Source organism: Notothenia rossii (genome assembly GCF_949606895.1).
Source record: "Notothenia rossii genome assembly, chromosome: 5".
Lineage (NCBI taxonomy): Eukaryota > Metazoa > Chordata > Actinopteri > Perciformes > Nototheniidae > Notothenia > Notothenia rossii.
The window spans coordinates 12,789,491-12,816,412 of record NC_136903.1 but is presented as its reverse complement, the minus strand read 5'-3'; the positions used below and the strand labels follow the sequence as shown (position 1 = coordinate 12,816,412).

At 40.7% G+C, this 26,922-nt stretch overlaps 2 protein-coding genes across 13 annotated transcripts in view; both read right to left on the bottom strand.

Annotated features, from left to right (window-relative positions):
- Positions 1-9,440, bottom strand: part of LOC307041666 (CUGBP Elav-like family member 2) — a 37,737-nt gene extending 28,297 nt beyond the window's left edge. For 2 of the 11 annotated variants that reach the window (XM_079685129.1, XM_079685127.1), the window contains exon 1: positions 9,219-9,438. In XM_079685129.1, the coding sequence (XP_079541255.1) occupies positions 9,219-9,331 (113 nt within the window). In that variant the 5' untranslated portion in view covers positions 9,332-9,438. Of the gene's footprint in view, positions 1-6,629; positions 6,925-9,218 lie in introns of those variants that run through there. The other 9 variants (XM_079685121.1, XM_079685124.1, XM_079685131.1 and 6 more) reach the window with 8 other exon arrangements.
- Positions 9,441-12,372: 2,932 nt separating this feature from the next.
- On the bottom strand, positions 12,373-26,922 carry taf3 (TAF3 RNA polymerase II, TATA box binding protein (TBP)-associated facto). 2 transcript variants are annotated; one of them, XM_079685118.1, is made up of 8 exons: positions 26,159-26,922; positions 25,025-25,267; positions 22,629-24,448; positions 21,572-21,654; positions 20,170-20,419; positions 19,825-19,931; positions 17,273-17,372; positions 12,373-14,534 (listed from the first exon to the last, which is right to left on the bottom strand). In XM_079685118.1, the coding sequence occupies exons 1-7, from the start codon at positions 26,322-26,324 to the stop codon at positions 17,297-17,299; spliced, it is 2,745 nt and encodes a 914-aa protein (XP_079541244.1). In that variant the 5' UTR covers positions 26,325-26,922; the 3' UTR covers positions 12,373-14,534; positions 17,273-17,296. The 2 variants fall into 2 exon arrangements, with proteins under 2 accessions (XP_079541244.1, XP_079541243.1); XM_079685117.1 differs by lacking the exon at positions 17,273-17,372 and having other exon boundaries at positions 26,159-26,916.

The window sequence follows — 26,922 nt, the reverse complement described above, 5'->3', positions numbered from 1 at the left end:
TTGTAACCATTCTCATATCAGTAGGTTATATGAAGCTTAAGAAAGTGGCCAGTTAACTTAGCACAAAGATTGGAAATAGACACAAACAGCTAGCCTGGCTCTGTCCAAATGTTACACAATCCATTTAATTAGCACCACTTAAACTTGGTACAGGCCAAGAAATAGCCATGCTGTAAAATCCAACTCTCTGTAAGAAACCAAATAGCATCTGCTAGTAGCATATCAGTTTGAAGTGACACCTGCTGACATTAAGTAGTGTCCATCAGCAGAACTGGAGTGGCAAGACGCTAAATCAGTCATACCTACTGCAGATTATATATATTCTATAAGGAAAAAGTACTAACAGACACACAATAAATGTTAGCAAATCATTGATAACGGTACTAACAAAAAAAAGATTATAGTTGATTCTATCAATACGACCCGGCTCTGCTCTCTACCAGCCCAGCAGGGTGCTTCAGACAGGAATGAGGTCTTTTGCTGAGCGTCCACGAACAGCCATGCGATGTGGCAGCTCGTGGAGCCCGAGACACCCTGCAGCAGCTGACAAGTCATTCAGAGCCACGACAGTTGCATGCTTACTGCTGCACCACCCATAAAAAAAACAGGTGATTTATTTGGACCATGTGTCTGTCCTGTTGGTGAGCTCCCTCTGACCACGCAAGTATGCCAGCGACACCTTTGCTGTGCCCATAATAGAAAGCCGGCCAATTTGACTGGTAATGCACAAGATTTCGAAAAGCTTTTTTGAAAGCTCAGCATTGTGTTACGTTACTCATCCCTAAACCGTCAGGGGTCACAGCAGTAGCACATGTCTCATCACATGATTTTGTTTTGCACCCACAGCTGACGGAAAGCAATTGTTGTGGTCACTTATATTAAAATAAACCAACACAAACATAATCTAAATGTATTTATATTAATACTGTCATGGTTATTTGGTATTCAACCCCCAATGTTTCTTTAATTAAAATATTAAATGAACAAGTCCTGTTAGGGCAATGCTACACATAAGGTTGAGCCTCTTCTTGTTTGGAGTAATAAAATAAAACTCATTAGCCCTGGGCTGTTTTGGCTGTCAAGCTTTATTCAGGATAAAAGGAAAGTCAGAGATCACATGGGCAAACGTAATGCTTCAGAGAAAAGAGGAAAATCAGTCAACTGAAACAGCTGTTTGCTTGCAATACCCTCAGAAAAATCCTGAGTTGCTTTTCTTTCAGGAAACAAGCGGCCTTATAAGCCGATTAAACGAGACACAGAATGCCTCTAATGACTTGGTAATATCTTTGACAGCTGTCAACATGAGGGCTCACTCTTTTAGCTCCATCTATTTTCTCCTCTACTACAAAAAGAGGCAGAATATTATTTGACACGTTGAAGTAGTTTTCAAAAAGATTGGCATAAAAATATCTTCGGCACAGGCTTTGAGTTGCAACTTCAAAACTGGTCACAGAAGACAGCAGCAGGATTTACATAACTTTGCTGTAGGACCCCTAAGGAAAAACCAGTCAGACTCGTGGCCCAGGTTTGAAAAAACAAATGACAACTCTGGACGGATGTCGCTTGAGGCTAAAAAGCAGAAACAGGAGGCTGTGTGTTATTCGATTTCCATACCAAGTGGTCGACCCTAATCAGCACATTGTGGTTCTGATGAGAAGTCATTATGATATTTCCTCCTGGCATTAACTCCAATTCAGCTCAATATGGCCTGATTTCACTGTTGCATTCTCCATGATGAAGACAGACATGTTCAATCAGCCTCTGAATGGGCCTCATGTTAACAGACGGCCAGCATCTGATGACAAGGCCCGCCCCATTAGCTCCATACTCACAACAAGCATCCCTGGCGGATACGGATGACGTTGCTAAAGCGAAGCTTCTGTGAACAAACAAACACATCCAACTAAATAAACAATGCTCACACCTCTGTTTGTGTCAGGTGGAGCTTGAATTAAAATCTTCAGGTGGAGCTCAAACGAACAGGCAGAAGCTTTACTAATGCATCACAAATGAAGAGACAAACTAAACGCTGCAATTACACTTGATTACCTTGACAGAGTGTGCTTACTGCCCTGACTTAGTTTGGCATCCATTAGCATAACCCGTGATAAGCAATAGAGCAATTTTAATAAAAAACTCCCCATCTAACATGTAATTTTGTGCTTTTAGGTAATGTTTACAAATACCATATCATTGTATGTGGCTGTGTCCAAAAGAACTCCTTTGCTTATTGATTCCTATTAAGGCTGCACGATATATATCGTGTTGTGACGATAATCGCGATATTCACATCGCAGGACGTGCGATTTTTATTATAATTTTTTTAGGACTTGCGATATTAAGTAGGCAAATTAACTCAAACACGTCATGTTACAATCATTTTGCTGCTTGCTACTAAAGGAAAACTTGTGCGGCTCTCATGTCAGGGGTATTTGAGTGAGCAGGCTCTGCATGCACAGCAAACCACCAATCACAATCAAATCTCTAAAGCAAACAGACCTGGTGATTAAAGGTAAAAACACTGAATAAAGTAGTTTCATGTGTTTCTCCAGGGCAGTTCGGCACTGCTAACCGAGCAAGCTCTGCTTGTTGCTCTGATAACTTAAGATCCAGACGTCCGTGACTAAAATCCTTCATCCGGTTAAATATAGTTTAAAAAATACAAATTAAAGTTCAAAACAAAGGATGGTTTGCGGGGGGAAAAAACGGTATTTTCTTCAATTCCTGTATGTTTTCATATCGCAATATATATCGCAGGGGAAAAAATAAATAATAATAATCGCAATGTCCGTTTTTTTCGATATCGTGCAGCCCTAACCCCCAGTTTCTACCGGGTCCGTCTGCGCCGCGCTGCGCCGTGGCGGTCATTAGAATCGCGGCCACTCAAGTCAATGGGTACTATTCCACCACATGCGCCGCGTCCAGAAGCATCCCAGAAGCGGCTCGGCGCAGCGCTTCTCTAAAATTAGGATGAATCCTATTTTCGCCGCGGCGCAGCCGTAACGTAAGGTCGGGCAGACAGCCCCCCCTCGCAGGAAGTGGAAAGGTGAGCATCCGGGCCAGGCCCATCCCCCACATATACTAATTTAGCAAAACCCCCACCTTCATCATAACACCTCCACTACGATACGCACAATGGACGACGAGGTTTTCATCATGGAAGTGGAAAAACACAATATTTTATATGATGTAACCAATGCTTACTACAAGGACAACATCAGAAAGGACAAGGCCTGGTTTTTAGTCGCTGCAGTTTGTGGAGTGGAAGGTAACAACTACATATTAATGTTTTAAAGTTAATTAATACCCAAATTAAACCAGAATCCATAACAAAACTGCGAGCCTGCACGCACGACGCTACGCTTCTGAAACGCTTCTGGGACGCGTCCGGTGGGTTATGTCGCTAGACCAAAACCGCGGCGCAGCGCAGACGGACCCAGTGGAAACTGGGGGTAATTCCTATGTTAAAAAAATATAACAGTTTACAATATAGTGAGCCAGTAAAGTATGTTTAATCACATTTTTAACACTTTTGTATCGCAACCATAATAGAAAAAGTGCATTGTTCTGAGTATAAGCTGAAAGTAGCGTTAATAATATGCTTGATTGCATTGCCTGTATTTTTAAAAAAGGGCAATATATAATCCATACAAGTCAAACTAATAAAATAGCAGACAAATACTTCATATGATAAAAAAAAACGAATTTCTGACAGAAGCTTTCTGCCCCACAAAGCCATCAATCCAAACGAGAGGTTCTCTTGTTGTCACATCACATGCCTTCGATCCAATCCGAATTCGATTACTGCTACTCTGGACTTGTCCTCTCAAGAAGTGCTTTTTCTTTTCAATTCATGTGGACTACAGACACGCTTCTGAATTCAAGGTCAGAAGCATGCTGACCCGAACAGTGCATAATATGAAAAAATATGTGCTAATTTATATCCATCTATTTAATAGTACCATACACTATTTTGCTGATTTGATATGCCTCTGGTACAGGCTTTGTTTATAACTAAACAGACGCACAGTAATGACAATTTCATGGACATGGTGGGATTATCTGGTGCTATGCAACCCTGTCCCACACTATCTTTTGTTTGCAAAGCATGCACAGTAATTTGCTCAACCTTCGATCTCACCACCCTACATAGGGGACGTGATTATGAGCGTTCCACGGCTGTGTACACCTAGCTCCAGGACAGCCAGTCGTGTAATTATTGCAGCGCCAAGCAAGCAGCAGGAGCACAGAAACAGGTGACAGGCCGGATCACAGCCCTCCCACACTTGGCCTTCAACATCTGGCTGCATGGCACTCTCAAACCGCCGCCGCCACCACCCTCAGAGAGCAGAACAGCTGGCCGGGGCAGCCCCCAGACTCTGTGCCAAGATCCTACACTTTGCACAGATCAACAGCGTCCCGACCACAACAAAAGGGGATCACTGTGACGCTTAGCTTACTGACATAGCACTATGGCCGTGTTGGCTGCCAAAGGATCACACTTAAGCCCAAATAGTCTCTCTCAATGTCAACAATGAACAACATAAATCAATCAAATACAGCTGGGACAGGATCTAATCAGCACCTTACCATCTCCATGTCCGATCGATGAGATACTGTTCAAAGAATATCCTTAGTCCCAAATGGGAAATAGTATACACAATTTAACCTGTCATAGATATAAACACCCTATTATTTCCACAAGCTTTCCTCAATTTGGCCTATTAAGGCAAGTTATGGCCTCGAAAAACTTTTTTTCTTGAGAAATTATTCAACCAATTATTTTCTCAATTTCCGTCAGCCTAAGGTCATATTTTAAAATGGCTTGCTTTGTCCAACTAAAATACATTAACCTTAAAAAGACATAGAATCTATTATCCCATTAGAAAAAGAAAAGCATTAACCCATCACATTTTAGGAGATGGAACCAGGTACTGTTATTATTTATAAATGGAAAAATGACAAAACCCATGTCCATTATTGTTGTCTTGAGGGAATGTATTCAGCTATAAATCACAGTAGAACAAAATGTGGTACAAAAGATCAAAAATACAAATCAAGAACTGGCCTTGCAGCCAACCACACTGACATTCGTTAATGATAAGACTGCAAAAAAACAGTCTGAAGACATACTGTTACAAAATAACAGTTAGGTCATGACATTTACAGAAGTGAAAGACACAAAGCAAGACAAGAATCGGATTATTTTATTGCTAAATAAATATAGCACTCTTTAAAAGTGTTACGTATTTAAATTTTAGACAGTCAAAAAGACTGTTTTAAATGTAAAGAAGGATTTGGGTTTTTGTCAAACAGGATTAGCTGGCGTCATTTAGAGAAGGTGTTATATTTCAGAAGAAGAAGAAGTACTCAGATCCTTTACAAATTAAAGTTAAAGTACAAATACTATGTTCTTAACGCCCTTAAGAAGTGCCGATACAATATCAGAAACAGGTTTATTGCCAAGAAGGTTTACAAATACATGAATGTGCCTTGGTGTATAAATAAACAGTTATCTAAAACAAATAAAAAAAATTCTATTTCTAAATCTATTGTAATATTGAAAATATAGGGTAATATAGAGATACCAAAACACTACGTACGGTATAATATGACAAAATAAACATGTGCAGATATTAAAAGAGGTGACTTTGTGTACAAATGTGCAAAAATATTCGGATGGTTGTGCAGGACTGACAGTACTAAAATGAAATAAATATAAACAAGATATGCAACCATATGTGCTTGGTGAATGTCTCTTCTCCCTTGTGTGTACATGCCCTGTCACAAGATGTCCATTAATGGCTCAATAATGTAGCAAACCACGTGTTTTTAAGTAAGCACTCTGCATTCAACATGGACGGGGAGGGGGTTAGCTAGCTTGAGAGCTAGCAGAGAAGCAGGGAGGGTCTGGTTGTGCGCCAGGCAAAGCAGAGCCCGTGTGCTGCCTACAAACAAGCTGCACTTCTGCTGTTCAGCTTAAACCAAAAAGCAAATCACGTATCAGGTGTGCAACACTACATATTTTTCACAAACTATCGCGTTAACTGCCTTCAACGCACTTCCCATTAACCGTTAATAACTGACCGTTTTTACACCAAACTTACCGTTTCGATCCCGCACACCTCAAAGTAAACTTATTCACCTAACTCTGAAGGTGGTGCCGTGTCCCTACAAGTTAACTTACACACACACTCGGCAGCTTCTTGTTGTTAAAACCTAATAAATGCAGTTTTTAGATACGATACCGAAGCTTGTGATCTCCGGAAGCACATGTCACTTGACTAATGTAGCGCGCCTAGTATCCGATAGCTAGCAAACTGCGTTTTCTTCGGCCAGCAACTTCCAGTAATTTGACGTTACCACCAAACCGTGTCGTGTTTGGGAGTCGTGTTACATTCACTTTAACTTGACTTCAGTTGAGGTTACGTCCCCTTATTATCGAAGTTAGACAAACTACTTGAACTCCAGGTGAGCGTACCGTCACTGCTCGTATGATTAGCAACGTTAGCATCGTAAGCTAACGGTAGCTAATTCGCCCTGAACTGTTGTATCTTTGAAAAAAACACTCACAAATCTGTCCACAAAGAGACGGGAACACAATGCACATCGATAGCTGGTTTACTTACATTGAGTCGCTCGAAGCCATTAACCGACTTTCGGCCAGAGGGTGGAAATCCAGGTTGTACGCCGAAGTCATGCTCAAAACAACGTCTATCTAACAATGAGAAGCGACTTTCACTCGCAAGAGGCTCAACTCCTGCGAGACAAGACGGAGCAGAACAGGTGCAGGGAGGGGGGGGGGCGTCTTCTTCAAAACTGCACGAGAGAGAGAGGGAACCGGTATCCGCCTTTATTCCTTCCTCCTAATTTCTCTCTCGTCTCCGACTGAAATAAATTCAGGCAAGCCGCTGTCACACTGAGCTGCAGCAAACCAGAGGCGTGGCCTTTTCAACAAAAGTCTGAAAGCATGCTGCCTGCTGATTCTGCTGCCTCACGAGCCCCTACCCCCTGATGTAAAATTACTGTAATGTCCCACAGGGCCTGCACGTGGTATTCTATAAAGACTGTAGTGACCTATTTGTAGTTTATTATGTTTTATCTGCTGTGACATCCCTGTTTGTATTCGTATAATGACTGATATCACGTAGACTCTTTAGGAAAAAAGGCACATTATAAGAATCAGATCATGTCCAGTGTTTTTTTTTTTTCATGGGTGAGTCAGGGACTAATGATCCTGATTAGAGGGCCATTTAAACTGTTTAAATATAAACCCAGGATATTATCATGAAGCTTAATGGTGCTGCCCCTGTTTCCATATTTCATCAAGAGTCCAAATGAGGAACCTGTATTTTATATTATTGGATTATGAGAATAAGTAAGACTATTTCCAGCTTTTTTAATGCCCTACATGGCGCAAATGTCCATAGATCTTTTCAAATCAAATAGTTAAAATGCAGTTTCATTCTGCTGTCTTCAGTCATGCTTTCCCCCTGGGTCATAGGTCATGTTCCCCTTTGTGCTGGGCTGTTGTTTCCCTGGGGGAGGGGAGGCTTATCTTCTTTTGTTGTGCTAGACTTGCAGGGCGAGGCCTCCTAACTTGGAGGGGAACAGTAGGGGGGCTGCTGTCAAGTAGTGTTTGCCTTAGCATAGAGGTTGGGGCCTATCCTAATTATCAAATCATTCATTATTGCTCCAGCAGCTGCAAAATCCAAAAATATTATTCATAGCGAGTGTTAAGAAACATCCTATTCATGGAATCCAATGTAATCCTTGTATCCATAGCAATTTCAAGGCAACTTGGCACCAGTGCAGATCATGCTTTATTAAACAGTGCCTAAAAGAGGTTTGTATGCATAATGTGATATGCGACCTATTTTGCCATACATGCATACAAGCCCACTATATGCAACATGCATTACCATTAAGCTTGAGGGCCTGCTATAAAAAGATAAAGTAAACCTCTCTGGAGAATCAGGTTTCATTAAAATGGAGGAAAAAGACAATAATGTCATCCCATCCTCAGCAACCACATATTTCCTTTGACTCAATTAGATCTCAGGGGATCTTGTTGAAGAGATTTGTTTTAAAAGAAGCAGCATTCTTTTAAAGAGCAGCTCCTTTCTTTCGTGAGTATGTAAAATATACACAGCTTTGTATAATTCATAATGCCTTCGCACCAGTTTATGCATCTCCTTGTCCTTTCTAAGAGATGATGGCTGGTTGCTTGCATCTTCTAATAATAGCCTCCTATTCTTAATCTTAGATTAGTATTATTACCGCTGTGATCCATTTTTTGTTTGATTTGCTTTCATGCAGTAGAGCTGAAGCTCCACTCCCCCATCATCATCATTATCATCATCATCATCATCAAATTTAATTTTGCACCCCTTCGTGAAAAACTGCACAGTGTAAAAATAGGCCAACTTGAAACCCAAATGGGTCACATCATGTCTGTTTGAAAACGTTGCCTCAAACTTGAAGTCACACTTTTTTTCAGCTCAGCCTTTCCTAAAAGCTGCAGAATGGCGACCAACTAAAGGGCTCTCAAAATGGAGAGAACTTCATCTTATCATCCTTTCAGAGGAAATCTACTGGGTCAACATGTCCTAGGCTAATAATGATAACACTGCCTTATCAGTTCCTCTCAATTTATGCAAATTACAAGATGTTCTTTCTTGTTCTTTTAAACATAAATTACATATTTTGTTGTTTCTTGACTGATAGAGTACAGGCTGGGGTTGGTTTCAGTAGATATATTTTTTACATGGGTTTTTGTCCTTTTCAATTCAGAGACAAACACCTGCATCACAGACACATTTGTGTCTCTTTCTTTATTAACAGTTAATGCAAGTATCTGAGTCCTTGTTGAGAGGAGAAAGGAAATTCAATGACATGAGAATCTGTATATTCATTGTTATATTCCAATACAACTTAAAACTAATCCACTTCTTTGACGAGGGAAAATTGGATTTATATGAATGGCCATATTCAAACAATAAAATTGATGGTTTCGGGAATCCTGGGGGGGAAACCACACTGGGACAGCAGAGGAACACCACCCTGCCCACAGTCACACAGACACAGCATGAGAGAACGCCTCAGCTGGAAACAATACATCCTATGACAATATTCAGCCCAGACAAAGAAGCAGTCCAAATACGGGCTGCTCCACAAAAGCTAGCCCAGATTTGAATGAGGGGCCAACCCAAACGTACCTCATAGGCAGGTCCTCATTCCTGACAGAGATCCCGGCTGCAGAGGGGGGACAACGCATGCTGTTGGCATACAAACTCTGCACCAGGGCCAGCTCAGAAGAGTGTTCCAACATCGGTGTTCGGTGCTCTGGAAAAATCCAACCGGTGAAATGGACACTTTCTTTTCTTTCCCTCTTTCCTCTATGTGTTTCTCTCCCTTTCTCTGTCTCCCGCCCACTCTTTCTCCTTGGTTTAGTGCAGCAGAGCGGCGCCCACCCCCTTCGCTGACTGGCGTGGCTGAAATAATCCTCTCTGACAGCTCATCGTGCGCTAATGCATTGTGCTGCCTGCGGCAGCCCAGTTTGCTGCCTGAAAAGCTGTGGCCACAGTAGCACTCTTGCACTAATTGACACCCATATTAGGAAAACTTCAGCAAATTGGACATGGATGATTTATTCCCACTGTCAGATTGGGATAGATTAGAGGAAACATGGAAACAGTTGCCTCAGTATCTCATCCATAGTCCTGGTTTTGTGGCATCATTCTGTAAGTGTCGGCATGTATGATTCAGTGAATTGCTCCAAATAAAGGCCAAGGCAAAGTAGGCCTACACACATGTAAGCCTGCTTCCCTAAAAACTGTTCCCATTACGTTTTTTTAACATTCATAATTCAACTCCTCACTGAGCACCTGTACATGTTGTAGGTAAATATTACAGCCATTCTATATTCAGCTCCTGTGGGGATGTGGATGACTGTCCCTCCGTGAGCTGGCTGATGATTAACCAGTGGGTGACAGGTAGAGAGCTGAAAGCTGACAACCTAATGTCATTATTATTCTGGAGTGGGTAAGGATAAAGATAGCCTGCTAGAATATAAGCATACATTGTCAGCATGAATACTTGTTTAACAAGGACAGGTCACAGTGCAATCCCCATTGTTCACCATTTCAGACTGCAGTCAATCCACTACTCAAATACATGCAAATACTGCCTGAGACTCTACTTCAGGCTCACAATAGGCCTACCAAAGAGCATATTTTATCATGAAATCGACCTGGATGCATATATTTCTGTAAAGATATCTTACGATAGAAAATGTTTCTTCATTAAAATCTAACCACTAAAAGCCCTTACCATCAACTGGGTGGTGCTCAACAACATGGTGCTTTTAAAAACTCCTTGCATGTATTTGCATTGAGTAAAGCTCATTTGACTGTGTTCTTCTGAGCCAGGGGTTCCCAACCTTTTTTGCGCTTATCCAGAAAAGCCTGGTTTGGACACTTTACGGGCAGAAGAAAGAAAAAGTCTAAATATGATATTTGGCCTCAAATCATCTGAGGCCTGGCGCCCCCCCTACGATCTTTGGTGCCTCCTCCAGGTTGGGAACCATTGTTCTGAGCCATAAACTGAAAATATGTTGAAAGCAGTGCAGTTTTTAAAGCTGCAGTACACATATTCGTAACAAACACACTTTAATCATGTTTTGCTCTCACTTTGCCAGTAGATTAAACATTTGAAAGCAATTTGTCAAAATATTATTTACGCAAAACCCAGGAGATATAAAATCTAGGTCTCATTCTCCCATAGGTGTTGTGTTCTGTTAGTAGAACGTGACATTAAGTAGGAAAGTCATCTGAAACAGGGTCATGTCGGTGTGCTGGTATCTAACTGAGTAGATCAGCATGAAAGGGCTCCACTTCCTCTGATCATGGCACAAAACCTTCTTCATTCCAGCCCTGCTCTTTTCTGCTGATATGAATATTTAAACACTGATGCTGAAATCCAGTTCTGTATGATGTGTTGCTGCTTAGTATGACTGTCAGTGCCACGGGCGTCATGTAGAGCACAGAATCTTACAGAGCTATGATCTACCAACATGTAAGTGCACCAGAAAACGCTCAGTATGATAACAGTGTGCGCTCAATGCTTTCCAGTTGAAACCTCATTCAAAAGAGGTTGAAGAAGAAAAATAACAAAACACAAAATGGCGTAGGAATATGACATTAAAAGCATCTTGTGAAAGCTGTAAGTAAATGCGGCAATGATGCATCACTAAGAGAAACCCACCACATCCTGTTCGCATCCACAGTGAAGAGAAAGCTGGTGCCTTAGTGTGTCTTAGTGCGTGACAAAAACACACTCAAGTTAAATAGCAGCACATATTTACAGCCCTGCAGGTGGCCTCGTGATGAGTGAAAGCAACCATCAGCTTTCCCTTTTTGCCACATTTAACACCTGATTGCACAAACAAATAATATCTGTGTTTTGGTGGATTAACACTGAAACTATCACAGCTCGGTGCACACCGTGTCCTGCAGCTTGTACCAATGCGCAGTGCTGCACGTGTGTTTTAACATTGAAGAATGAATACTATGCTTTTACATCATATGTATATCCTGTGTATGGGGGAGTTAAGATGTGTCTGGACAAGGTGAAAACATGTTGTACTTAGTCATAAATAAAGACTTAATCCTTTTAATGTCAGACATGGCAGAGCTCTATCTTCACCGGCACTAGGAGGTGAAATTTATGAGCCAACAGATGCTAGCAACAAGCTTCGACTGTACGAGACCTGACACCAGCATGTGTGACTGAAGAGAGGGGCAGACAGCATGAGAGACTTTTAGCATTAGAGGAGACTGCTATAAATGAACTTCTTGACATTTTAATTCATACTTAATAACCTTTTGGTGAATTCATTCTGTGTAAAATGACTGCTCATGTGTGCTTGCACGAGTGAATGCATCTCATATGATAAAAAGCAACACCACACTGAAGTGTCTGCTTGTTTTGCATGGGCAGAATTCATTTAACTTCCTCATTTCTCTTCAGTCACACATCATTTTTTCCACTTCCTCTTTAATTTTGTGTTATCGGAAGACACTGAGCAGATTTCCGTCAACGCCATCTATGGGAGCGTCACACCAAATGAGAGAAAGAGATGAATAAGTAAGAGGAAAAGTTCAATTTCAAGAAGGGAATGAGTGAGGCAGGTGTACTTCTCAGCTGCAGATAATGTAAAGCATTCATATATAATGAAGGCCTTCGAAGGAGTTGAAGTCCTTTATATTACTAAACTATGAGTGTCCTCTGTGACTGAACTCACCAAAAAAGTCAGTGAGTGGGTGTGCCACCATTTCCTTGGTAGAAAGACTGAAAGACATTCGGGTTAAGTCATGATTAAGAACACGTTTTTTAATAACAATACAGACAAAAATCTGCCTATCACCCAAAAAATATAACAGCATTAGAACATAATTAACTGAACAAGATTGAATTAGAGTAAGCCATGCTTTTACCCTTTTGTAGGTTGAACGACTTTAATGTGCTTTCCTCAGGTTTTCCTAAGAGCTCTCTGACATCTTATTCAGATCAATGCTGCTCTGCACATCACACCACTCTGTCAACTAATTGATTTTAAAGTACTGCTACAGTTTATAAATCATTAAATAGTTTTCCACCAAGATAAAGTAATGCTATAGTAGTTCCAGACAGCATCTGTCAGCTGATTGTTGCCAGAAATAGAAGCACAGAATCTAATAAACATCTCAACCTTTCAGAGTTCAGTATGTGAAGTTATAATTGTGGTTATAAAACCTTCTACGGTAGACATAACAGTTGCAAATCGTTCACTGGTACTTTTGACCCGAAAGCAAAACCTTCCTCGTAAAAAATGATAACTCCGAAAGACACAACTATCTCAGTCTCTTTATATATATATATATATATCTATGAGAGGCCGTAAATCCTGTTTGCAATCTAAGTCAGCTATATGTACTCTAGTGAGGGAGGGCCCTCCTGGAGCTGGTTTTACTTGTGAGATATGGATTCCACATGCATCAACTTAGAGACACCTGTCACATTTCTTACATTCATAAAGTGGTTTGTGAGGTCCTTTTCTGTGTGAGCCTGCTGTGGAGTCTGTACATGTCATGAGCCGCATGCTAGTGTGCGTGTATAAAGAATGACACCATGTGGACATTGAGGGGAAAGCAAAAACTGCTCTGCTGCATATTGACTGAACAGGAGGCATCATCAGACAGACTTCTAAAGACATAAGAAAATATTTGCTTACAATCCACAACATATCTTTTAACGCCACCCTGTGCAATGTGACTGCCAAGCACTCTTTTAAATATCTTATGTAGGTTAAGTGCAAGATGATAACTAGACAAAAAAAGCCCTAAATCTGGGCTAATGTGTTGCACAGACTGCTGCAAGTCACGATCAAAATTTGACTGCTGACAAAAAAAAAAGTCTAAAATTAGTAGGAAATAAATTCAACATCTGAAATGTAGTTTTTTAAAAAGATTTCCTATCTGATATATTTTCCAAGCAAATTCAAACAATCAGCTACTGGAAAGTATATTCAGTGCAGTGTTGTTTAAAATGTAATTAAACAAGGATACACAGAAGTGGTTGAAAGGAAATTTAGCATACACTTTTGATTGTATTGAGATTTACATCGTAAAGTCTGTGAGTACACAGACCGATCAACTTTAATATTGAAATATCAGCTAAATGAATTACATTACAAGCACAGCTACAGTATTAACTCCAGGACATATCCATGTGAAGAAATAATAAAAATACAAACTTTAAATTTAAAAAATGTACAGAAATTACAGAAAATCACTCAAGTTAAAAACCAATATCTGAAAATGGATTTAACAAGTCAGAAATCCTAAGAACAAAATGCACTTTGCTTGGAAGTTGGTAGACACATTTATACACACCTGATTCCATCATCATTATATACATGACAGGTCAATGATACTGCAGGACACTGGGGAAAGGTCTGACTTGGTGGTCATTCATTTTGTGGCGACAAAGGAAACAGAAAAAAAGACGATGATGTTAAGTTGTTCTCTGGTTTTCTGCTTTTTTGAGCTCTCATCAAATTGTCATGGTCACCTTATACGGACGTAATTGTCAGGATCTCCTACGACTGGATAACCAAAACAACAAGCAAACAGTGTACAGGTGAAAAGAGAAACCCACGGAGTCCACACGAGAACTAAGGCTGGATATGTGCTGGTTAAAGCCTTTTTTCTTCCTTCCAACTTACAACGCATAATGGCTGACATCATTATTAAAAATTATCAGATGTTAGTAACAGCCTCAATTTTAAACTTTCTTTTTTTATTTTACAGCAGTGCCACGAGTGTTCAGTGATGGCTTCAAGTCCAAAAAAGTTCAAAAATGTGCTTTTTGCATAGTCTCAATGCAGTTTGTGTTTCCTTTTCTTGTGTTTTTTGTCCTTCTTTTTGCTGGAACATTTAACACAGAACCACTGCTGGTCCTCAGGAGGAGCGGTAAGGATCCCAACACAAGGCCTGAGCAGAAAAAAATAGAAGAGGGTTCAGGTTAATGAAAGAAACACATATTTCTCTAGCAGGGATTTAAAAGGAAGAGCAATAGTCCCCAACAGTTATTGAGTTTGGATATGCCCAGTTAACTGAATAATAACTGTTACATAAGCTTAAAGGGATATTTCTTTAAGGGTAGTGTGTTGTATGAGGTACCAATGTGGAATGCATTACTGAAAGTAGATGACAGACAGGAATGTGTGCACAGAATTTCCTTGGAAGAATCTGCTGCTTTTGTTTGTTATTGTGTAACATTGGTTAGTTTGGTTTCTCCCCGGCGCTGTACATAATGGCAGCCCACTGCGCCTAACACTAGGATCGGTCAAATGCAGAATGTAAATGTCCCCTCTGTGGGACGATTAAGGGTATATAAGATAAGAATATAAGTTTGGATTCCCCAAAGTCACGCAATAACACAAACTAACTGATCGAGGCAGCTGTAGACCAGAAACTCTATGCTCTGGAGGCCAAAATGACTGTTTGTGTTAAATATAGACTTGTGGCAGAACATAGATAACAGCTGAATTTCTCCAACGGAAAAGGCAGAATGACGGCAAGGTAAAGCGGTGAAAATGCTCTAAATGAAGTGAACAATTAAGTTGATATTGCTTTTTTAGGCGTGGCTAAAATATAGTTTGTAATATAGTTCCCCCTTCCACAGCAATACATTGCATAGCTCAGGACCATAAATGGGGCTGTACTGACTGCCAACCACTTTTGTTAAAGTTAGGCACTGACTATGGGAAGGCACCTCCTACAACCCCACTTCAAAAATGCAAACAATCCCTATAACACTTGCTCTTAAATGGAAAAAACGGACAGACCAACTGTTCATCAACGTCTGAAGAGTCCATGAAGTTGTCTAGCCAGGAAAGGCTAACACATGTGACTAAAGGATTAAAGCTTTGACAGCAGGACAATTGATGAAAAAGGACAAATATGTCGATCTCTACTAGTGGGTAGAGTCTTTGATTATATTCAGGGGTGCACATAACTTTTTTGCCCTGGTTCTCAAAGGAGCACCTGGAGATGTTGCTTGGTGCTCATCCTTAAAATGAAATAAACCGTAACTTTTGAGGGGGTCTTGGCTTTATTTGCCAGACACACGGCACTGAACACACGTGCAGAGGTGAACACAGAACACACATGCAGAGGTGAACACAAGACAACATTAGCACGACCAGTAATCCTACAAGCTGTCATCACTACCCTCCTCACTGTTCTCCTCACTGTCTTCCTCTCTGTCAGACATGGTAGCTGATGATGTAGGCCTACTACCTTCTCTCTGGTTGAGTCTGCGATTAGCTGCTGGTTTTGGGTCGAAAGTCTCTGTTGTCATCTTAGACAAGTGGATGTAATCAAATAAGTATGTGAACATAACCAATAACCTACCGTAGCCAATAGCAAATGAATGTAACTTATTTTATTTGTGTGGTTCATTCATATCTTATTCGACCTAGTTAACATTTATTTATTTATGCATTTTTTTAAATCTCTCCAGTTTTAAAGGATATTTTTGGTTACTGTCCTAGTATACATTGGAATGATTTCAAACCTGTTTATCCCAATAATTATAAAGGAGTGCCTTGGAAATATGTGTTTACATAAATTGTGACCAAACCGCTTGAACTTAGACTAAAGTGAAGTATCTAAACACTCAAGAGTCCTTTACCTCACTGAGCTGTAGTTATCAGCCTCTCAGTCTGACTGGAGAGGACTCTCACTCCACATTATTGTAGAAACATCTTCTTCTTATATCCGTTAGAGCAGCTAGCACCATATTCTAATAACAACATCGCCGGTACCGGTGCACCCTCCCTCTCTCCCATGCTCACTCGCACTTTGGCTGTGAGCTGCGGGCGCCAGATAAGCCAACATCCCCCATTTTCATCACTTACAGCGCCCATCGTACAGGGCAAATGAAAAGTGTAACCGGGGTGAAAAGGGTGTTACATTTACTTAATTATGAATATTGCTACATCAAGGCCGAAAATTAGGATGAGCACCAACGGTCAAAAATGTTTTTTTCCCTCCCAGAACTGCCAGCGCAGTGCCCCCCCAGATCTGGCGCCCTAGGCGAACATCAACGCCAGTGCTACGGGGCCGGCCCCGAGTTCATGCAACTCACATATATCTTTCTCTCTCTCTCTCTCCTCTCTTTTCTCTTCTCTCAATGTTGGTACGCAAATGCTCCTTTTTTCAAATGACCTGCGCACCAGTTATGTGCAGCCCTGAGTATTGTGATGTTTTCTATTGAATAAAGAAACGAGGCACTAGCTAAACATTCTTCAATGTGTAAGTTGCTGTTCATAGTTTGAATAGCATGAACATACAGAATTCAACTGGACAAAGAGTAGAAAGGATGAAAGCTGTGTGGCATCCTGTTACTGTTTGGTGACGTTATGTCTCTGCAAACTCAAAACAAACTAAAGGGTTGGCAACACCATCTATTCCTCTACTACATGTATATATGTGGCTACTGAGTGTTGATTTTACAAATATTTGCTTTGTCTCTCCCTAGTTATGATTTAATATCATAATATTGTAAATAAAATGTGAAAATAACTCCTGTATAATGTCCTCAGCGTGTGTGAATGAATCAACATATAGAACAAGTTGCAGTAACATGTTGGAGATAGAAAAGCTGAAAAACAATCTGTATCAGAGAATACATTTATTCAAAGGAAAACTGAACTGAACTGAACTTTATGCTGTGTCATCTCTCTCTTTCACTTTCTTTCTTTCTGACTGTCTCTGTCTCTCTCTCTCGCTGAGTGTCCCTGACGTCCTCCTTGCTGTGAATTGCTACAATGAGGGGGGGCGGAATAAAATTAGGGCTGAAATTTCAATTTACAACCACAAAAAGTAAGCAGGCTAAAAAGATGTCTGTTGATCAGTTTCAGTAATACACATAGAGCTAAGCCTACACATGATGAACAGCATTGTTGTTGAGTTCAAAAGAAAAGTGAATATTTTCCAAACATGTTGTTAATTTTGCTATAGAATCTAGATATATACATCTAAAATAAAATGAACATCAGATATTTCTATGTAAATATGTAAAGAGGACATTGCTAATAAATGTGCACATTAGGGCTGCACGATATATCGTGTCGTGACGATAATCGCGATATGCGCATGCGCGATATTCACATCGCAGGACGTACATTTTTTTACGACGTGCGATATTAAGTAGGCAAATTAGCTCAAACACGTCATGTTACAATTCTTTTGCTGCTTGCTACTGAAGGAAAACTTGCGCGGCTCTCATGTCAGGGGTACTTGAGTGAGTGACATGCAGGCTCTGCATGCACAGCAAACCACCAATCACAATCAAATCTCTAAAGCAAACAGACCCGGTGATTAAAGGTAAAAACACTGAATAAAGTCGTTTCATGTGTTTCTCCAGGGCAGTTCGGTGCTGCTAACCGAGCTAGCTCTGCTTGTTGCTCTGATAACTTAAGATCCAGACGTCCGTGACTAAAATCCTTCATCCGGTTAAATATAGTTTAAAAAATACCAATTGTATAGCATTAAAGTTCAAGAAAGGATGGTTTGCGGACAAAAAAAACTGTCTTTTCTTCAATTCCTGTATTTTGTTCATATCGCTATATATATATCGCAGGGAAAATATATATATATATCGCACAGGGTATATGCAGGAATCCTGAAGTCAAATTGAATACCTTTTAAGACCTTTTTTAAGACCCTTTCCATACATTTTAAGACCTCATCGCAACTTTGAGTTCTAACCGGTTACGTTGGCAACGCACTTCACCTCACATTTACTATATTGATTGTAAGATAGCAAAACTAAACAGAGTGCAGACAGACTACTGAAGCCTCCTTTCCACATGAACTTCAACCTGTCTGTGAAGGTCAGGTTTAATGCAGTATGCTGCTTTGTTGCTTCTGTAGACTCTGTGCTCTTTCATTCCAGTAAAACTCCTCAGAGACCATTAGAAACCAGTATTTGACCAATAAACAAAACAATTGACAAAACTTTGAACTATGAAATATGTTAAACTTTGGTGAGCTTCAGCGGGGTAATGCCATATAGGAGCTCCCTCACAAATACCCAGGGGTTAAATTGGGCTGGGGCTGTCCGGGGCTAAGCCCTGGCACATAGGACGATGCTCTGACGTCATCACCCTCACACATTTGTCATATGTTTACAAAAAAGGATATATATGTTAAGATTTTTCTCGTTCTTAATATAGACTATATTTAGGGTCTATATGTGTTGACTTTACTTTAAAATAGCAGATCTCTGTGACCGGATATAGTTTGGCTTAGACCCCGGCCCCACAAGGACGCATACGGTAAAACGCATACGCAAGCGCAAAAAAGGCTTCCGTTCACACGCATTCGATTCATTAACGTGTCCGTTCACACTAGACCGCTGGAAATGCTGGAAACGATGTAGTACATATGTCAGGCCTGTAAGTGGCGATGCTGCCGCCCGAAATACACCAAAAGCAGCGAAGAAGACCCCGAAGCATGGTTGCCATGGTTGCCCTTCTGTTTATTCTCTGCGGTGGACGGCGTGTTCTCCTGCTGTATCTCTCAGGTAGTCCACCAGCAGATGAAAAACACCCACCTCTCCGCCTCTTCCAAGGAACGAGGGGACCGTGCGACAGTTTCCGTAAAAAAAATGTTCCGCCGGTCAACATGTCCGTTAAAGTTTAAATCTTCCGTACAAAATTAGAAAAGTGCCGGTCAGAGGTCTTCTTTATTATTTATTGAGCTTTAAAACAAATTAATAACGACTCTGTTCTCTGTATAATAATATAATAATATTTAATAAACGGTGACTGCCTCTCTTTTCCTCCCCCTCTTCTGACAGCTGCTGATTGATTTATCAACTTTTAATACTTTTTAAGACCCCGCGGACACCCTGATCGCAATATCAGTTTTTTCCAATATCGTGCTGCCCTAGTGCACATGTTTAGTGTTTATAGTGTAATGTAATAGTGGATTACTGACATATGTTTCACTTTTTGCTACTAACCTTTTTCCGGCCTTTAATTGCCAATCAGTCATCATTTTACACCAAAATGTTTTCTCTGTTGTACTGAAAACATATCATCCCACTATTTTTGTCTATCGTTAGCACCCAATTGTGCAATTCAGTGAATTATAAATCTGTAATTGGTTAAAGTCAAGCCTAATTGTCCACTATGCAGAACGATGTTATTTCAAAACACAATGAAGGGAGTCATAAGGCCTGAAGATAAAACTGAAGTAGGTCTCTTACCAATGATACCATTCATCACAGTCATCACATCCTATCATGGGACTGCCATCGTCAGCTTTGTTGCAGCCAGGACAAATCCAGATCTGGTTTCCCCATTCATCTCGTATCTACCGGAAATGCAAACAACAGGAAACAAAAGTAACACACTGCTCCATGACACAATAGTAGAATAAATCTTGAATAACCATATAGTTAGTATCTCTTAGGTGTTTTAATTGACTGCCCACCTTAAGAGTCAAGAAAAGTGATGATAGGAAATGCATGTAGTCGTGTTTCATATGCATAGACTGTTATACTATGCACAATTAACAATAACGTACAAGCACTCACCACGTATGTACTGACCGTCTCTGTTACTACGCTCCGGACCGGCGTCTTGAAGGATGCGGCGGGGGAGAGTATCGGGGCCGCGGAGAGCAGCGATGAAGTGGCAGGAGCTGGTGGAAGAGGAGAGGGCGCTGGAGGCAGGATGGGGATGACTGGCGCGAGGACTGGAGGCGGCGTCCGAGGGCGGTTCCCTGGTCCAGACTTGGAAGCGGGGGTCCTGGGTACCGGCGTCCTGGGCTCCGAGTTCGGAACCACCTTGCTGATGACACTGGAAACCCATTAAGATAGATACTAGTTAGCACAATGATAATAATTCTGGTATTTAGAAAAGGTAATAATAGTATAATAATATGTCATCATTAATAATATTAGGAGACTTTACTCTGTGTAAGTTGTACAATTTAAAGAATATAACTCAATGTCAGAATTATTTAGCCACAAAGGCAATGTAGCACGTAGTAATAGCACCTATTTTTAATGAATTTCTTTGTTTTTATTGGATTATTGACTACTGATATTTTTTTCCTGATCCTAACAACAACATTTTGAAAAGTAAGGAAGTACTGTATGAAAAGAATAAAAAAAGACTATGAATCTGAAGAGGCATTTTAAGGAAAATGTCAATACTGGAATAATAAATAATAACTTTAATAATAATAATAATAATAATAATAAAGTATGTCATGATTATACGGCTATGATATGAGACTTTTCTCTCTGTGTAAGCCGTACAATTTAACCCCATTTTAAGGCCATGTGTCTTGCAAAATCACACAAAAATTAAAGATCAATTTATATTAATAGTGAGGAAAAGTTAAAAGGTGAGATTTAAAAGATTTAACTTTTTAGTATTTATTGGGCTTTTATTTTGGTGAAAATCCACTTTTCCTGATGAGCATAACTTTTGTTTCAGTCAAATGAAAAAAAAGTGCGTGTTTTTTGTGTAGCTATCTCGGTCTATTGAGAGTCACTGTGTAGATCTGTATAGTTTTTGTTGAAGATAAATGAAAAACATTCATGTCAGGATTACATGAATCCAAGATCATTATACCAAATGTAAATGGCATACTGTACTGAATATTGTACATTCTAGTCTGAACTGAGATGTTACAGTCAAGAGAATCTAGAAAGACAAATGATGATAATGATATAACTAAATGTGTCATTTGAAGCACAAAGGCAATGAAACATGTAGTATTTGTATTTAAACTTGTGAAAATGAAAAGGCACTTTAAGGAAACTTTGTAAAATTGGAACAATAAATAATACTAATAAAATGTGTCATAATTATACTGCTGCAGATAAACACAATTTACATTTAAAAACAAAAAAGAGAAGAGAGGAGATCACGATACATGAAAAGAGATGATGGAAGAAACATGATTAGAAATATCTCCAGGAACATTCATTGAGTGCTTACATTTTGTCCTGGCCTGCTCCCACCCTGAGCGTCAGTCTGGGGATCACTGGAGAAGGCAGAACTACTGGAGTCTCTATTTTCACCTGAGGATACACGAAGGACGTGGTAAACATCAATGACACTCGAAAACAGGGGGGTCAAACTCAATTTCATCACGGGCCACATTCACATTATGGTTGCACTCAAAGGGCCGGTTGTAACTTTAAGACTATATAAATATATAGTCTACATATATAAATATTTAATATATATAAAATAATGTATTATATTACATCATTGCCTCTGCATTGGATTATTCTCGGATAGGGTAATAACTTCATAATCAACTCGGTCTGAAAGCAGAAATCTAGGGCAAATAATTGTAAGTCTGTTCAATCAGTGAAACTCAAAAATGATTTTGAAAGAAAAGCACAAAAAAAAAAAAACATTTAAAAAAAAAAGTCAATTCTGAGGGCAAATTCTGTGAGAAAAAAGGCATATTTAGAAGAAAAAAAGTCAAATCTGAGGGGCAAATTCTGTGAGAAAAAAGGCATATTTAGAAGAAAAAAAGGCAAATCTGAGAAAAAAGTAAAATGAGAGATGCATTGTGGGACATGTAGTTTATGGGCAACGTGCTTCTGTAAATCGCCATGTAACCGTATAACAAACATATTATATTCTTTGCAAGCTCTTGTGGGTAGGGCTGCTCAATTAATCATATTTAATCGCAATTACGATTTTGGCTAGCAACGCTTAGGAAAACAACATAATCAAAATAAAACTTTTTTTTCTCCAGTTGAATTACACTTAAAGTTCAGGGTAATCCACTGTTAAAAACATACTGTTCAATTTTTGAATATATTTTTTCAAAAAATTGATGTTTTCAAAGTAAATGGATAATCGTGATATCAATTATTGACCCAAATAATCGAGATTATGATTTTTGCCATAATCGAGCGGCCCTACTTGTGGGGCCACATAAAATGAAGTCGCGGGCCGGATTTGGACCCCGGGCCTTGAGTTTGACACCCCTGCTCTAAAACAAACACATCATGACATATCAAGCAAATAAAATTACCTTCTCCAACCGAATTCTCTCTTTTTCCTTCTCCTTCTCCCGCTTTTCTTTTTCCCTCTCCTTTTCTTTCCTCTTCTCCTCTTTCTCTCTCTCCTTTTCTTTGGCCTTCTCTCGCTCCTTATCCTTCTCCTTGTCTTTCTTTTTCTTCTTCTCCTTCTTGTCCTTCTTCTTGTCCTTCTCCTTGATCTTTATCTCCTTATCCTGGAGGATCGGGGCCAGAGGAGGGAGCATAGAGGGGATGCGCAGGCAGGAAGCGGCGCTGAACAGTTGGGGGATTTCACCCAGAGCAAAGGGCGCTAACGCAGACTGTTTCTGCCGGTCCTCCTTGTTCCTGTCTTTACCCTTGTCCCTTTTATCTTTGTCCTTTTTACTCTTTTCTTTATCCTTCTTTTTGTCTTTGTGTTTCTCCTTCTCCTTCTTAGGGACATCTACATCTCTGGTTTTTATCTTGATGGAGCCCTCAGGAAGAGTGAAGTCTCGCTGAAGGAAGTGCTCGTCATCCTTCATTCCAAACTCCTTCCAGGGCATCTTTCCATCCTTGAAAAAGTCCTTGTTTTTATCCCGGTTCTTATCCTTGTTCTTCTCTTTCAGCTTGCCCTTATCCTTTTCCCGATCTTTGTCTTTCGGCTTGTCCTTCTCCTTCTTCTTCATTTTAGTCTTGAGCTCCTTTTTCAGCTTTTTCTTCACATCTACTGATGGCACCATCTTGTTCTTCTCCTCAAACACCTTGAGTAAAGGTTCAGGTGTAGGCGGTGAAGCTGATCCCGACGAGACGTACTCCCCTTGGCTTTGTTGGGGTGCAGAAGGACCCCCCTGGTTGACCTTTCGGATCACCTCATTGATCGAATCATCCATAGTCCATTTTCCGGGTCCTGCGTGTGCCTGTAGGTGAAGCGGTGTTGATGTGTCTTTCGCAGAGATCCCAATCTGGAGTTTAGGCGTAGTTGGCTCCATGATGGTCAGCCTCCTTGGACTGGAGATTCCATTGCTATCCGAATCAGAGCCCGAGGAGAAAGCAAAAGGATCCGGCTCCCGCTCAGCACACGCTCTTGCAATCACAGCATCGATGGAGTCCTCGATGTCTGCACTTTCAGGCTCTAGTGTCTTGAAGGGGACCTCATCTAACTCCCTGTCCTCTATATTTTGACGCATATGGATGTTCTCCTTGCCCATCCTCTCGCTCAGCGCAGACATCGGGAGCTTGTGCACAACATCCGACTTGCTCTGGGGTTGGGGTGCTTTGGCTGAACCCGTCTTTGGGCTCTTGGGGCTTTTAGGACTCTTCGTTCTCCCCGGGGATTTCTTTCTTTCCTTAGACGTTTTAGGTGAATGGAGGGGACTACCTCCCACCGGAACAGGAAGGACCCCTTTTGGGGACTTAGTCCGTTGTCTGCCAGGTGACGAGACCTTAGACTTTCTTCCTGGAGTGGTGAGGCCCTTTTGATCAGAGTGTTTTGGTACTACTGGCTGAGGTCTGAAGGAAGGCAGGGCTCCAGAAGGTGTTTCAGGAGACATGGGGTCAAGGCTATCATGAGAAGGCAGCATGCCTGGGGGAACACGTTGAGTGTTGAGAGAGGTAAGAGGCTCCCTGGGCTCAACCCCCCATTCTGGGCTGAGGCCGGGGTACATGCGGGGTCTCTTAGTAGGCATCATGCCCAAAGCTGCATCCGGACTGTCCAGGTCCCGGTGCCTCTTCAGTGGGTGGTTCTCATCGTTGACCGTCTCATCTTCGTCTATTTCCTCGTCGTCCTCTTCCAGTGCCACCTGCATAGCTTCGGCTGAGGTGCCCATGTCAGGAAGGACCTCCTCCTCCTCCTCTTCTGGAGAGGAAAAGGACAAAAAAAGAGTTGAGCATTTTCAATTTTAAGTCCAAGGATTCTCACTAACACAGCCATGTTCTAACACATATACAGGATATGTTAAAGACAAATCCAAACTGATTTGACTCAAACCAAAAATATGGTTTTATACACTGGATAATAATGTACCAATAAAACTGTACCGGCCGCTCTTTCTTCTTGATCTATATATAAATATATAATAATAGTGATAGTAGTTAAAAAATATATAATTTTGCCTGGTTTAGCTTTTGATGTTGATGCTGTTAATGTTGATGGTTACTACAATTATTATTCCGTATGAAAATAAAATGTATGATTGTCATGTTATAACCTTGGTATATTTAGCTATTACTAAAGATCTTAGAGGAATCTTTTAGAGGATGTAGTTTGGTGCTTTTGCAAAATGTTATGCGCAGAGTTGACAGAATATTGAGTCCACAATTATTGATAGAAATGAAGTGAATCAAATATTGAAAACAACTAATAGAACAGCGAAAAATAGCCATTAAAACAATCACAGATGTGCACATTTGTATTGTCATTATATGAACTGACCATCTTCTAAGGACACCAGGGGTGGCATGTGATCTGGAATGTATTCCTTCCTTTCCTCAGCATCTCGGGCTCCAGGCTGGGGAAACTGCAAGACGTTGTTTTTGCTGACAGGAAAGAGTGGCGTTTGTTGGGCGAAGGCCACAGGCTCCAGGTTGTGGACGTAGTCCTCCAGTTCACTCAGACTCACCCCCAGCAGTCTGAAGGCCTGGCTGACATCATCCAGGACAGGATCTGTTCTTCCATCTGAAATGCAGCAGCCCACAACAAGACATGAAACCACTGCAAACACACTCTAAATGCATCTGGTTCACTTAACTATTCTGTTAGGGTTGATGATAGCCTTGGACAAAAGATTGATTATATACTAGTGATTGTGCTGCACATACAACGAGGTGCACTGAGTGATGTTGACATTCAACATATAACAACATTCAACATATAGCATTCAACTGTTTGCATCTACATACTTCAATAAGCCATATTAATTTCACTGCACAGTATTTAATTTGACATGCTGTTCTTGTTTATCTTATTCTATTTGCATGTATATAGACTCCTGCATTTAATTGGTCACTTACAACATGTAACTTATTGTATTTCATTTGACATGTATGAAGTGTACTTCTTCTGCATTACTTGGACATTGGTCTTGCACTATTCTATTTCTAATCTGTTTCTTCTTGCACTGTTTGTATTGTGTATTTAAAATGTGTTTTATATCTTGTATATATTATTTATTTTCGCATTGTTGGAGGTGCCTGGGACTTAAGAGTTGAATTGCCATAATTACACTGTAACTACTGTGAATATGACAATACAACCTTTGAATCTTGAATCTTTGAAGCAAGAAGTAGCCAAGCACTCAACAGGTTAGAGGAGTGAATCATTTTACTGATAGGTACAATATACTTAGGTAACTAATCGACTAACACATTGAGGAACACAGCTGAAGGGCATCATAGCCATAATAATAACAACACATGAAGGCTATTTAGCTCTGTAGCTACTGTACTTTTTGACACATCAACCTTTGCTAGGGGGCGCCAGCCACAGAACCAGTCAACAACAACGTGATCGACTTCTTCAGGTTTACGGCTTACTAAAAGTAATCTGGGGACTAAACCGAGCACTTACAGAGTTCAGAGTACCGGTGGCAGACTTTGGCCAGCTGCTGGATGTATCGATGCAGCACATCGGACAGCTGATCGCATGCAGTGAGCTGAACCGCATCCCAGCCCAGAGCCTGGCAGATCTGCGCCACTGAAACACGCAGCAGCGAGCGGGCATAGCTCTCACACATCTTGCTGACTTTGTTACGGTATTAATCCCGGTCAGTTCCTCTCCCAAAACATGTTCTCAGTCTTCATGTTTCACGGAACCCCTCGGGGGCTTGAGAAAACACGCCACTGCGGTTGATTTTGAACATCTACTTCAGTAAATATATTGGCGCTTTCGCCAGAGTCGCCATCTTGATTCCATCGATAGACCCATCCCCGAAATTCAGACTGGGCATGCGCAGAAATCAGTGTCCGCCTCCGCGGCTCCGCTGTGTTCGAGCGGCTCACCAACGGCTGAAGTTGCGCAGCAACGACTTCGTTTGTCATAATCCAAACCCCAGGAAGTGCAACGGCCTCTGAAGCGGATTTTTTGAAGTTGCCAAACAGTGCAACTGTCGTGACAGCGTCCTTGACGTCAGTTCAACCATTTCCCCTAAGACCATTTCCCCAATGGCTAACAACAATAACAACAATTACAACAATAACAATAACAACTAACAACAATACTTATTTTTTTGCGAATAAACGACCCATCACGAACCCTTATTTAGCCCTTGTTTAAATAATTCATCTCCATTAATTTGACTGAGCCGAGAGCAAGATATCGGAGGCGGGGCTTAA

Coding starts and splice junctions, on each gene's coding strand:
- taf3 (XM_079685117.1), bottom strand. CDS start 26,324: ATGTGTGAGAGCTATGCCCGCTCGCTGCTGCGTGTTTCAGTGGCGCAG. Junction 20,420..21,571: donor GGAGCAGGCCAGGACAAAAT/GTAAGCACTCAA, acceptor ATGGGTTTCCAG/TGTCATCAGCAAGGTGGTTC. Junction 14,535..19,824: donor TGTGATGAATGGTATCATTG/GTAAGAGACCTA, acceptor TTTTCTGCTCAG/GCCTTGTGTTGGGATCCTTA.